The following is a 14,203-nucleotide window of genomic DNA, read 5'->3' on the forward strand; positions in this document are numbered from 1 at the left end:
ATCTCAAGGGCCTGGGAAGGTGGGGTTGGAAAGAGAAAGGCTGGGAACACCTTTCTCAGGAGAGTCCCTGACACTCAAAGCTGACAGGTGGAGGCCCTCACAGAGACGCCAGGGCTCCCGGGTTACGAGGCTGAGGTACAGGCTGGGACTACACTACTAGTAAGAACTGGTTCTGTGAGAACTCCTTCGGCCTAGCTCAGTGGTCGGCAAACTCATTAGTCAACAGAGCCAAATATCACCAGTACAACGATTGAAATTTCTTTTGAGAGCCAAATTTTTTAAACTTAAACTTCTACTAACACCACTTCTTCAAAATAGACTCGCCCAGGCTGTGGTATTTTGTGGAAGAGCCACACTCAAGGGGCCAAAGAGCCGCATGTGGCTCGCGAGCCGCAGTTTGCTGACCACAGGCCTAGCTTATTCCTGAGATGTCATGTGAGTGTTAAGGGGGGCAGAGGTTGGGCGGGGACGGGACAGTACAGGGGAGGGCTGGCATGTCTGTGAGCTTATCGTCAGGGTGAAGGTCAGTCTTTGCTTTCGTCTGAAAAGGGAAAGTCGGTCCAAAAGAAGAGGTGAAATTAGCGGTGGTATTTCTAGAATGTTGCTTGGCCTTTCACTGCCACCCAGAACTGAGGGAAGGCAGGCCCCGGGACCCGGCACCACATCTGGGGGTCCCCTGCTCCCAGGGGCGTCTTCCTGCCTTCATGGTGGAAAGAACCCCCGCCCCCTCCCACCATCAGCAGAAGCAGCTCTGAGAATCGAAGCTGGGTGGATGGTGCTTCACTCACTGGCAGAGAGATGGGAAATAAAGACTTTAAAGATGTTACACACCCTTCAACAGACCTCTAGAATCACAGCAGCGGGGAGGAGCAGGAGGGAGGACCCACCCCAGCCCAGCTTGCTGGCCCAGCTCCCAGGGGACCAGTCCATGGGCAGCGTCCACAGTCTCATGACCACCCTGATCTCCCATGTCCTTTTTCCCAAAGAGCCAACAGAACCCACACGTGGGGGAATACACCCCATTGCCTTTTGGGGTGTCTGTCCAGCCACGGGGCAGGAGCACATAGCAGGACAGCTGAGCTTCTGACAGGCTTCTACTCTGAGAGCCCTGGACAGTGCTGTCAGAGATCAGAGACCTGCAGAGGGAGGGTCAACCACTGTGAGGTCACTGCCCAAATTCTGACACCCCATCCCCCCTCCCCTTTCTTGCCTTGGACCATGCCATTCAGAGGCTCAGACTGTGCATCTGAAAACTAAAGATAATAGCACCTGCCTCATAGATAATTGGGAGGAAATAAACTGTGTGAAAATTACCTTTAAACCATAAATCCCATAGAAGCGTTGTAAGGACAGCAACACAGTGTCACGATCAGAGCTGAAAGGCAGCTGTCATCTGTGCTTGCTGCTGGGGTTGCTCCCTGCTGCAGCGGTGGCTGTGACAGGGTCTGCGATACAGTGCCCCGGCAGCTCTCTCCCACAGTTACACTGACACACCTGCTCAAGGAAGTTAAAGCCCCCACCTCACGTAATGCCTTTAATGACATCACATCCACATTTCAGTGTGTAGACGGACCAGGAGTAGAAAGTGTTTCCACGAGCCAGCGCTGAACACCTGCAAGCTTTCCGGTCTTTTCTGCTGGTCACTGTGGCATGCACTGGATCCCCGACCCTTGAGTGCTCTGTAGGCAGCAAGGAGCCTGGGTGCCGCCCCTTACGTTGGTACTCTCATCTTACATGCTGTCCCTGCTGAGGACCTCAAGAGTCACTGCAGCAGTGATTTCTCTGATAAAATGAGATTCTGTGCAATGAGGCCAGGGTCCAGCGGAAACCTCCCGTAGGCTTCTGAAAGCTCAGTCCGGCTGCAAGACCCCAGAACAAGCCCAGGGTGGCTGGCCCCACCCCCAGGAGACCCTCCCCTCAGACCTCCCAGGAAGCGGAGCAGGAAGGGCGGACAGTGGCAGAGGCACCTTACAGTTATAAAGGTTTGAGTCTAGACTATAGTAGTCCCCCTTATCACGCAGGATCAGTTCCAAGTCTCCCAGGGCATGCCTGAAGCAACAGACTGTACCAAACCATATGTACACTATGATTTTTCCCAACATACATACATACATATTTTTCCGTTAAAGGAAGCACTTTACAGCTTCTCTTTGGCAGGTCTGAATTGCCAGCATCACTACTCTTGTACTTCGGGGCCATTAAGTAAAATAAGGGTTACTTGAACACAAGCACCTCGATACCATGACAGTCCATCCGGTAACCGAGAGGGCTATAAAGTGGGCAGGTAGCGTATACAGCCTGAATATGCTGGACAGAGGGATGATTCATGTCCTGGGCCGGACAGAGTAGGATGGTATGGCATTTCATCATGCTACTCAGAAGTACATGCAATGTAAAACTTATCCATTATTTCCGGAATTTTCCACGTAATATTTTCAGATTGTCGTTGACTGTGGGTAACTGAAACCACTGGAAGCAAAGCCATGGACAAGGGGAGACGACTGTGATTTACAAAAACCCAACACCACTTGTTCTGTTTCTTGAGCCCCTACCAAACACCCAGGATTGTGTTGGATCTGAGTGAGACTAGAATTGTGACTCTGCTCCTTGGGCCGTGCACATCCCGAAGAGCTTGTGGAAAGCAGTCAGCTATGGGCTAAGAAGACTAGACTCCACCCCTGGAGCCCAAGCCCCCAGTGGTGGTGGTGAGAGCTGGCATCAGACACACGGGAACGGTGGGGGGGGGGGGGGGGGAGGCACCTGAGGACCAGGGGCCTGAGCGGGGCCTGAGCGTGTGCGCCTGGCTGGAGGAGCCCAGCAGGTCCGGCGGAAGCAGCTGGTTCCTTGCTGCCCCCATCTTGCCTGGGAGGTTATTTCTCTGTATATAAATAGTCCCCTGCAGTTAGCAGGATAAATATAAACACAGCCTCCTGATCAGGGCTCAGAAACCAAGCTTTGCATCTGAGCTCCCTGCTGCCACCGCTGCTGTAAAGCACAGGATGCGCAAGAGGCAACATGCACATGGCTTCTGCAGCCGAGCACGGGCGCATCAGTCCGCTCGGCTGCCACGAAGGAGTGCACAGCCCGGGGGCTCCTGGCTCACAGTTCTGGGGGCCAGAAGTGCAAGCTCAAGGTGGCAGCAGGATTGTGGTGTTTAGGCCTCTCTCCTTGACGTGGAGTTGGCTTTCTTCTCTCTGTGTCGTCACATGGTCTTCCCTCTGTGCGTGTCTGTGTCCTAATCTCCTCTTCTTACAAGGATACCAGGCATAGGCAGGGCCTACTTACGACCTCATTTTACCTCAATCACCTCTTTGCAAGCCCTGGCAGCCACACTCACATTCCGAGTTACTGCAGGGTTAGGGCTTCAACTTACGAATTTGGGGGAACAAGAGGCCATGGAGGCCATCCCTCTGCCTTCAGACTGACACAGGTCAGAACCTTCCTGGGCAAAGGAGGGTCCGTCTGCATTTTAAAGGCCACCCTGGAGAAAGAGATTCCATATATTTGGTGGGACTATGCTAACCTGAAGATTTCCGGGAATTGCTGTTGCTTACTACATGTGACTAAAAGCCAGCTTACTTCCCCAAAGGAGGTGAACAGATTGAAGTGATAAAACTAGAATAAGCCGAACTGTATGCTCTAAGAGGTCAGGGTGGTGACCTAGCACAGTGCTTGCACATAGCAGGTATTCAACAGATGTTGTGAACAGGAGAAAGAAGGGGGAGGGACGAATTACGGAAGCCAAAAAATAATCGAAAATTGATGAGAAATGTACCAGCTGCCGGGACACAGTCCTTTAGCAATTGCTCACACTACCTTGGCTCTGCGTGTCCACGGAGCCGGCGAACCCTGGCACTCAGTGTGCGGGAGCCGGGGCACAAGTGTGCCTAGAAAACCAACCCTGCAGATCCTGAATTCCAGAAGAAACGAATCTAGTGCATCTTTAAACAAGGGCCGTGGGAGATGGTTTTTCCCTTTGGTTTTGTGGAAGACAGACATCACCTGCAAATGGGTGTTCCCACCACGCCAAGGCAGGAGGTGAAACATTCAAGCACAGTGAAAGCATTTCCGTCGCAGTGGAAAGAAGGATGATTTGGTCCATCGTTGCTATTTTCTGACGACCTGACTTAATACAGAGATAGCATCCTTACTGCTGAGGGTCTCCACGCTCTCGATGAGGGCCTTTAATGGGGAGAGCCAGTGCCTGGCACGTAAATATTTGTTGCGTGAAGACTTCCCTGGGACACCTTATCCATATGATCCCTGAATCTACATCCCAATCCAGAACCCACAGACCCTCCCCCACCACCGCCACCTGCTTGGCTAAGGCATCTTTATTATTCGGCCAGTGGCACCTCCTCTGGGAAGCCCTCCCAGACCTCTTCTCTTGTGTCTTGGCTTCCTGCGATGTCTCCTATGCTGTCATTTTCATAGGGTATCATTCTCTTGAGAACAGGGGCCTTGCCGTATTCACTTTTATTTATAAATCTAAAAAAATAACAATGCTTGTTGGGGGAGAAGGTTTGGTTTTAAAAGTAGTAACTGCCCTGTTTTGACCACAGGAAGTGTGAAATATTTATAAAAACATACAGAAGATAATTAAAGTAAGAATCACCTATATTTCCACAACCTAGGAGGCATGCCCCACCTATGAATTAAATACCTGTGTGTTCACACACATGCACAGATAGAGCCAAATAAAGTAGAAGGTTGGAAGGAGTTTCTTTAAGAGCCAATAATGAGTGGCATCCAGTAAAAGGCTGTGCGGGAATGCTGAGTGCAGAACCATTTTGAGAAGTCGAAAGCAGCCCCGGCGAGCAGGGAACGGGCCTGGCACTCACAGCTGGGCTGGGTGCTCAGATGTGGCGCGTCACACCTCCAGTGCACGGCACACCTACATCAGACAGTGCTACTTTATGACCATGGCCAAGTGAGATGGAAACAAGACCACGCACCCATAATCATCTCTGAACAAAGACCAAAGAACATTTTCCAAACCACACACAAAAATGACCCAGCACCCCTAGCTGGTTAAGATGAGTGACTGCTGTTTCCTCTCCAATCACAGCTTTGGCCTGGCGTCGTTATTCCCACCTCCTAGGCAAGAAATATCAAGAGGCCCAATCCCAGAAATATCCCTGCTCCCTGGCAGCATCCAATCCACAGCACAGCCTTGCTTCCTTGAGCCCTCCCTAGCGTGGCCAAACTCAAGCCCAAATTCCGACTAAGTCCTTTCTGCTGCCCGCTGGCTGAGATGCCCCACAGCTCCCCGTGGTGCCCCGGTGCCCCGGCTCCCTTGTCGCAGTGAATGCATACACTCAGTTGTTTGTTTTGTTAATCCTCACCCCAGGATATTTTTCCATTGATTTTTAGAGAGAGTGGAAGGGAGGGGGAGGGGAAAGAGAGAGAGAAAGAGAGGAACAGTGATGCAAGAGAGACACACCGATTGGTTTTGCACCTGCAACTGATGTATGTGCCCTTGACCGGAATCAAACCTGGGGCCCTTTAGTCAAACCGGCTAGGGCAGTGCACCCAATTTTATTCAACTTCAGGTGTGTTATTTGGCTGCGGGGCATGTACAATATCACACATTACCATGTTCCTTTCCCAGCCCTTTCCTGGCACATTGCAGGCCTCAAGAATATGTGAGGTGAATTCATTAAAACTACGATGGAACCAAGTTTCTGGTGCAGTGCCTGCTGGTGACCACCAGACAAACTGCCAGTTCTGTCAGGAACTTAGCAGTTGTCCCCTGGACGCCTGCATTACAGAGGCTGAGAGGACATCTGAGACCGGGCTGTGTCCTTATCGACAACACAGAAAAACACAAAGGCTTAAACGGTGCTCTGGGACAGTCATCACGGGTGCCGGGCCACCGCAAGCAGCACGTGACTAAATGAACGTGCTGCTGGGGGATGAGTCGATGCAGAGAGGAGAAGGGGAAGGATGTAAAGCTGTCGCAGACCTTGAAAGGTGGGGATGGTAGGTGCACAGGCGTGGAGGAGAGACCGTGCGTGGTACACGTCTGCTGGACACTGGGCTGTGCAGGCTGGGGCTCTGCCTGTCCTGCTCCCCTCATCGCCCACAGGGCCTGACACAGAGCAGGCTTTCCTGGCCTTGGATTTAGTCTCCTACCACAGTTCTGGGCTGAGGCTAGGGCTCTGCTCTTTTTGTGAGGGGCGGCGGGGGGCGGGGGGGGGGGGGGAGAGGGGGCGGTGATCTCACTTCTGAATTAGTCACAGAGAGACAGGGACAGATCTGAGGGAGGAGGGGACAGGGCAAGGCTGGGCTCTGTAAGTGAGTCACCTTCCTGCCAGCTCCAGCTCCAGGGCTTGACAGCTGCTCCCGGGGGGTCGCTCAGGAGGAGCCGCCCCGGAGGCAGGAGTGGTTACCCAGCTTTTAATAACTCATTTTGCTGAATGATTTGTGGGGAGGAGAGAAAGCCTTAATCACACAGATGAAGCACAGAGTCTTGGGGTCGGATCAAGTCAGCCCTCTGGCGAGGAAAGCAGTGCCAAGGCCCAAAGGCAGTTCTCAGGATCGCTTGCCCATTGCTCACAGTTTACCCAAACTTTTCTGATGTAAAAACTCACCCACCTGCAGCCTGTGGGCTTCAGTCTTCTGGTTCCCTGCCGGCTCAGCCGCCCCCACCTGCCCTCCTGCCCTCCTCAAACAGAGAACATCCTTCCAAAGGCCCCACCGAACAAGCCAGCATCAAAGAGGAAAATGGGGAGGGCCCGCTTCCTCCATGACCTTGCTGGCTACTGCCTCTTCGGCCTGAGTCATGGAGCATCCAGCACGAGCCCAGCCCCACACCGGCTCCGGAGCAAAGGAAACCACGCCCGCGGCCCTCGGGGAGCTGTCTGTCCATCTAGTGTGCAACTTAGACCAACCCACACGCGCCAACAAACAGAGCAGCCCGGCCTCAACTTTCCCACCAGAGTGCCATTTGCCAGCACCCCGCCTGCTGCCACACTCAGTTTGGGGACGGTGCCTCCCTCTAGCGGGGCCTCTCCCCCCCGCTCAGGGCAAACCCAGAGGGAATGTTGCCACTCACCTGGAACCACTGAGGAAACGGAGGCCCACGGAGGTGAAAGGACAGCAAGTCAATGATAGAGTCTGTCTTGGGGGAGCTTTTTCTTGTCGTCCAAAATTCCTAGTCAAGGCCTGTCTGTATCTCGCATCAGGTAAAATCGTGATGCATGTCAGCTGTGATACAAAGGCCACGCCTCGCACGTGGAGCTTCCTGGTTGAGCGTGCTGTGTTTTAAGCACTTATCATGGCCCAGGCACTGTGGGAAGCATGGGGAAACCAACTCCTCATTTACTCCTCACAACAACCTTCCGAGGTGGACGAAGGCCCCTTTTAAAGGGAGAAGTAGCATGTTCACATGGAGGCGCCAGAGGGTGAGGCCACAGCCCCTGCTCCCAGCCTCCTCTGCTCTCACCTCTCCAAGAAAGGAGGTGACGTTGCCCTTCCCAAGCGGCAGGAATGGAGACTTACTGAGCTTGGTTTCTGCAGCTGGAGGTTTCAGTGCTTGTCAGTTTCTAGAGGGCAGAGCATGTTGCCAGATGCCAGGCTCAGGAGCTGGAGACTCTCCTAGAGGTGAAGCTTTCACTCCCACGAAGCTCAAGTTCAGCCCCAGTACAAGGTGGAGGGAAGTCCCTCAGCCTTGTCCTTTTCCTTCTTGCACAGGCTCATCCACTGCATCGGCAAGAGTTACTGCACATTGTCTGTGGGGCAGGCACCGAGCTGCCCGTGGGGACCAGCCATGCTGAACCCCCCGCACAGTGGCCCTGTGCACTCTCCCAGTGGGGTGCGCCTTTCTCAAACCACCACCCAACCTTCAGACCTGAATACAAGTACCTTCTCCTCTCGGTCTTTCCCAGTCACTGTATGAAGAGGCTGGTCCGGTGCACCTGGGCCTTGGGGATCGTATTGTTTCCCAGGTGATTCTGTTGTGCAGCCAGAGTGAAAACTGCTGCACCAGCCAGAAGCAACCTGCTTCTTTTTCTCCCGAACTCTTGTACGTTTGACTTCTCCCTTATCACATTGCAAGCTCCTTCCTCTACTTTCAAATCTGGGCTCTGCCACTTGCTTGTTCTATGATCTGGGCAAGTTATTTAACCTCAGTATCTTTACCTATTAAATGACTTTGTTTATTAATCTCACAATTGGGGATGATAATCATTCTCAGTGTCATTCGTCAAATCTAAGACACTATCGATTACAAATGTACCACTACTACATACCATTAAGAATTTAAAATGCTATCAAATAAACTGTCAGGTCATCAATTGCAAGATCCATCCCGATTTCAGGGATGTTAAAATTCAAGGGGAAAAGCTGTGACTTAGAATGAGTGAGTGCCTCAGAGTTGTTGTGAGGATGAAATGCATTGATATACATGAAGTCTTGGCAAAGTGCCTGGAGATAGTGAGGGCTCAACACTATCAGCTACTATTATCCCCCTCCACATTTTCACTCCTCACTGAATGCTTTAATGACTTTTCCCAGTCATTCTTCCAGCCCCTCTTCTCCCCAAAGGTTCTGGATTTATCCAAGCTGGTTGTCCTCCCCAGGAAAGTGACTTGGATAAGGGTGACCTGGACAGCCCTGAGGGTCCTAGGGAAGCCTCTCTGGCCCAGTGTCCTCTCAGGTCCAGCCCTCCTCCATGGAGCATGGCCAGAAGCTTCCCTTTTTCTCCTCGAGAATCAGTGTCTGAGCTCCAGCCACAGAGCAGCCTGACAGCAGCCCCACCCTCCACCCTCCACCCTCCACCCCACAGCCCACCCACAGCTCCCTCTGTTCCCTGTTTGGAGAGGGAGGGGCACTGGAAGGCCTGGCTGCTGACCTGGCCTTGGGTGCGAGCTTCAGGCTGCTTGATTATTAAAGTGAGGCTGTTAATCCCTCCTCTAGCCATTCAGGAAAGATCGACAAAGCATCATGATGTACACTTTAAATAGCTTACCATTTTATGTCAACTATCGATAATTAATGAAAGCGTAATATGCAAATTGACCGAACGGCCAAACAGTGGAACAACCGTCCGGACGTCCTTCCGGACGACCTTCCAGATGAAGCCAGGGCTGCGAGGGCAGAGGCAGTCGGGGCTGCGAAAGCCTACTCTTGCAGGAATGTTGTGCATAGGGCCTCTAGTATCTCAATAAATCTGAAATTAAGAACAGAAATTTCAATCAAAGTATTTGAAATTGGGCAGATTCCAATCAGAAGGGGCACTGGGGATACCTTATAACATTGTTTTTTAAAGGAATTGCTTTAGCCCATTTGCATCAGAATCATCAGGGGACATTTGCTAGATGCAGATTCCTGGGCCCCTCTCCTGACCTCCTAAATAAACCTCTGGAGTGGGACCTGCCTTTAAATCTGCATGGCCCGGGGGAGGAGGGGTTAATCCTTACCTAAGGATATTTTCCCATTGGTTTTTAGGGAGAGTGGAAGAGAAAGGGAAAGACAGAAAAACATGGATGTGAGAAAAACACATTGATTGGTTGCCTTCTGCACAAGCCCCCACCAGGGCCTTGGCAGGATAACCAAGGTTCCTGTCCTTGACTGGAATTGAACCCGGGACCCTTTGGTCCACAGGCTGACTCTCTATCCAAACTGGCTAGGGCAGAATCTGCATTTTAATCATGCATGTCAGTTGCTTGGAACAGCCCTGGTTTATACATGCTATTCTGGGGGTAATTATTAGTAGGGTCTTTTTACTCTCAAAGGATGAAATGCATTGATATACATGAAGTACCCTGAACTGGACTGTCAATTATATTTCTTCTCCTTGGAGTTGATACTACAGAACCAACAGGACAAGGTGCCTGAGGTGGTGAGCCAAGACTTGCCGTCTTCTGGAACAGTGGAAAGGACTCCAGGGTCAGCTCAGCCACTTACAAGCTATAATGTGGGCGAGTATCCTCAACTCCCATGGCCCATGTCCTGGCCTACATTGTTGCGTTGATGATGCTTCCCTCACAGAGTGGCTGGAGGGATTTGACATGTCCAGCATCTGGCAAAGAGGCTCCACCTAGAGCCACCGAAACAGATCAGAGCTGGCCTCCCCATCTTGATTCCAGATTCCTTAAGCTGAACTCTGGAGGCCCTGTCACTAGGGCCCCATTTGCGAAGGCGGCACCAGACAGGCTGTGGGAATGAGCTTCACAGCTTTTGTCAAAGTAGCACAATAAAGCCCCCAAGTGTCTGCTCTTTGCAAACTGGGATGGCAGATCAATTATGGCATAAACAAAATAGCAGGCTTGGAGCAAACCCGGGGACAGATTACGCCTCTGCAGGGTGTGATTGGGGAAGGAGGGGTTCTTGGTATGGCTGGGTTTGTCTTTTCTCTGCTTAAAGCTTCAAGGCCCCTCTCCAGAGCCAGCCTAGCTCCCACAGATTGTCAGAGCTCCGGGGACCACTCCTCCACTCTGGGAAGCAGCAGCCCAGGCAGGAAACCCCCCCCCCCGCCCCCCCGCTGCCCTCAGCAGGAAGCCTGACCTCAGGGACTCAGCTTCCCCAGAGCTCAGACCTCAGGAATTGGGCCAGTGAGAGGGACATTTGCATTGGGTGCCCTCTGTGTTGTCAGAGAACCTTGTGACCTGCCTGTCCACTTCTGGGCAGACAGTGCCACACTCACAGCCAATCAAGCACTTGACATCATTTTAGGCCTGCAGTCACAACCATGAAGAGACCCCAGGACAAGTTCTGGCCCAGCCTCTCTGTGGGGACAGCAGGGAAAAGCTGTGTCCTGGCTCAGGGATGAGCTGCTAGCAGCAGAAGGGTGAGCTCTGTACAAAACCTCTAAGAAGGCAACCCAGAGACTCTGTGAGGGTAGGGACTGCATCTGTCTGGTTTTCCACCATATCCCTGAGCCTAGTATGAGGCCTGCCAAACTATGTCACCAGTACATGTCTGCTGAGGAATGAGTGAATGGGTGGTGGTTGATCTTCCAGCTGCATATCTGGTGGTGCTGCCTTGTAGAGGCCCTCCCTCGGTAGAGGAGAACAGGGGGTGGAGAAATAGGTTGCGTTCTGGTTCCATCATTCAGGAACATCCAGGAGGACAGTTGCTCATGCAATACTGGTTGATGTGATAACCACGCTGGCTACTTAAGTGACTAATGGGCGGGAAGCGTATACAGAGTGGATATGCTGGAAAAAGGGAGGATTCATGTCTTAGGCAGGATAGCATGAAATTGCATCACATTACTCAGAATGGTGGATAATTTAAAACGTATGAATTTTTTTATTTGTGGAATTTTCCATTTAATATTTTCAGACCATGGTTGACCATGGGTAACTAAAACCATGGAAAGCAAACCTGCAGATAAGAAGTAAATCAGAGGTGATTTTTTTAAATGAACTTAAGAACTTGAATTTGGCTTTAAAGAGGAGCAAAATTCCTCTATCAAATTCCTGGTTACATTGCTAATTTGGTTTTTCATTCTCTTGTGGCCAAATTCTAAATCTAGGGATATAATCCATCTTCCTCGACGTGAGGGTTGTGATCATAAGATTTTCTCGTAACTTGAGTCATTAGGCATAAGATCAAGACCATGGTCAGGCAAGTGGGTATTTCCTCCAGGGAATCTAGAGGACGATTAACACACAGGTTTAAGGAATTACTCTGAAAAAAATATTTTCTCAGATCCTTTTAAGGAAATAGTAAGCCCAGGGAGACAAAACTCTACACACACACACCCCCCACACACACTTCCTGGGGCTGGCCCCACCCTACTAGCAGCACAGGTAGCCCTCCTGACATTGGGTATGAATTAACCCCTGACCTTTGCTGTAGAGGTGTTGAAAGGTGCTACAGTGCTATTTAGACAGATGATTCATTTTCAGCTCAGACTCCAAGCAGCAGCAACTCTTCCTACAAAGAGACTAAACGCCCTCCTGTAACCAGAGTCAGGCAACCTTGAGTCCCACAAAGAGACTACAGCCAGCAGCAGGCTGAGAGCTCAGGTTGGGGGGCAGAGCTGCCACTCTGTGCTGCCCTGCATGGCATGGGCAGAGCCTTCTGCAGAAATCAATTGATAAAGAATCTCCTTTCAAGACTGTGCTTTGAATAAGTGGGTAAGTTAAGACTTAATTATAAGAGTTCAAAGCAAATAAGCAGCTACCCAGGCACAGAACAGACCTGCCAAGACAAAAGCGACCCCAGACACACACAGCACAGGCCTGCATTGGACCAAATCCTTTCCCTTGGCAAGTGTGAGCAAGGATGACGTGGTCCTTGGGTGAGAAGAAGCTGACATGGCAGCCATGTTTACTCTCTGAGGATTGTGGCCTCCTTCTGAAACAATCCTTTTGTCAGTTTCATAAACCCCTTTTCAGAGACCATCAAATATAGCTACCTGGACTGAACACACTCTACCTGGTCCCCAGAAATCCCATAAAAAATGAAGCCTTTATGGAATTCTATCCTAACAAGGCCCAGGTGTGCCACTGTTACATTAAAAAAACCGATTGGAGGGGTGGAAGAGCAGGTGACACTTGCTTTGCGGCATCTCAGTGGTTTGCACCCCTGTGCAGTGGTTTCTGTTGTGTCCTGATGGATCCTTCTAGTGACCATCTTGCCTCGCCCATTTTGGTTTATAGATCCCCAACAGGAGGGGCCCTGTCTCCTCCAACAGTTTATGGGCTGCCAAGATCAGAAACAATGTCTAGTGCCACTAAGGGAGAGAAATGTCTAAATACTGATTCCCCTCCACTTGAGTGATGATACCACTCCAGGCAGGAGCCATGTCATCACCTGCATACACATAGCGCCCACCCCACAGGGGCCTCCTGCCCAGCCAGGACCTCCCTGACCCTTGCCCTGTCTCCACAGGTTTCGGCATGACCACCCCAGCCACTGTGGGTGGGAAGGCCTTCCTCATCGCCTACGGGCTGTTCGGCTGCGCTGGGACCATCCTGTTCTTCAACCTCTTCCTGGAGCGCATCATCTCGCTGCTGGCCTTCATCATGCGCGCCTGCCGGGAGCACCAGCTGCGCCGCAGCGGCTTGCTGCCCGCCACCTTCGGCCGAGGCTCTGCACTCTCGGAGGCCGACTGCCTGGCGGGCTGGAAGCCCTCGGTGTACCACGTGCTGCTGATTCTGGGCCTGTTCGCCGTGCTGCTGTCGTGCTGCGCCTCGGCCATGTACACCAGCGTGGAAGGCTGGGACTACGTGGACTCGCTCTACTTCTGCTTCGTCACCTTCAGCACCATCGGCTTCGGGGACCTGGTGAGCAGCCAGCACGCCGCCTACCGGAACCAGGGGCTGTACCGCCTCGGGAACTTCCTCTTCATCCTGCTCGGCGTGTGCTGCATCTACTCGCTCTTCAATGTCATCTCCATCCTCATCAAGCAGGTGCTCAACTGGATGCTGCGCAAGCTGAGCTGCCGCTGCTGCGCGCGCTGCTGCCCGGCTCCAGGCGCGCCCCTGGCCCGGCGCAACGCCATCACCCCTGGCTCCAGGCTTCGCCGCCGCCTGACTGCGCTCGGCGTCGACACCGCGACCTGCGACAGCGACGCCGAGGGCCGCCGCCTGTCGGGCGAGCTCATCTCCATGCGCGACCTCACCGCCTCCAACAAGGTATCGCTGGCGCTGCTGCAGAAGCAGCTGTCCGAGACGGCCAACGGCTACCCGCGCAGCGTGTGCGTCAACACGCGCCAGAACGGCTTCTCGGGCGGCGTGGGCGCGCTGGGCATCATGAACAACCGCCTGGCCGAGACCAGTGCCTCCAGGTAGACCGCCCACCTGCCTGCCGCCTTGCCCCGTGCGCCAGGGACCCCCAGGCTGGCGTACCACCAGGCGTGGCTTGCTTCCCTTCTCTCAGACGCTGGCGCTTTCTTAATCTTTATCCAATAAAATGAAACCAAAAAAAATTTTTTTAAAAAAAAAAAAAGAAATACTCTTTGGACAGGCCTGATGTTATCAGGGGCAGGTTTTGGGGGAACCTGTTTTCTTTGTGGGTCCCCTCTTGGAGAACCGTGGCCCCCAGCAGATTCTCCTCCAGGGAGAGAAAAAGTGGCACCCAGACCCTCACGCGATGCATACTGCAGCCAGTCCTGGGTTGTGCAGACTGGCATTAAACCCGGTCCCCATGGGCATAAGCAGCCGGCAACCCAAAAACATATGGTGCAACTTTACATGGCTCTGAGTTACCTCCGCAGCATTTAGAATCCTGGCCCAGCCTAGCAGCT

General features: G+C 52.4%; 1 protein-coding gene across 1 annotated transcript in view; it reads left to right on the forward strand.

Moving 5' to 3' along the window:
- Positions 1-13,892, forward strand: part of KCNK12 (potassium two pore domain channel subfamily K member 12) — a 35,826-nt gene extending 21,934 nt beyond the window's left edge. The window contains exon 2 of the mRNA XM_080684021.1: positions 12,847-13,892. Coding sequence (XP_080540147.1) covers positions 12,847-13,748 — 902 coding nt within the window. The 3' untranslated portion in view covers positions 13,749-13,892. The remainder of the gene's footprint in view (positions 1-12,846) is intronic.
- Positions 13,893-14,203: the final 311 nt, after the last annotated feature.

The sequence above is a fragment of the Plecotus auritus genome, assembly GCF_963455305.1.
Source record: "Plecotus auritus genome assembly, chromosome: 8".
Lineage (NCBI taxonomy): Eukaryota > Metazoa > Chordata > Mammalia > Chiroptera > Vespertilionidae > Plecotus > Plecotus auritus.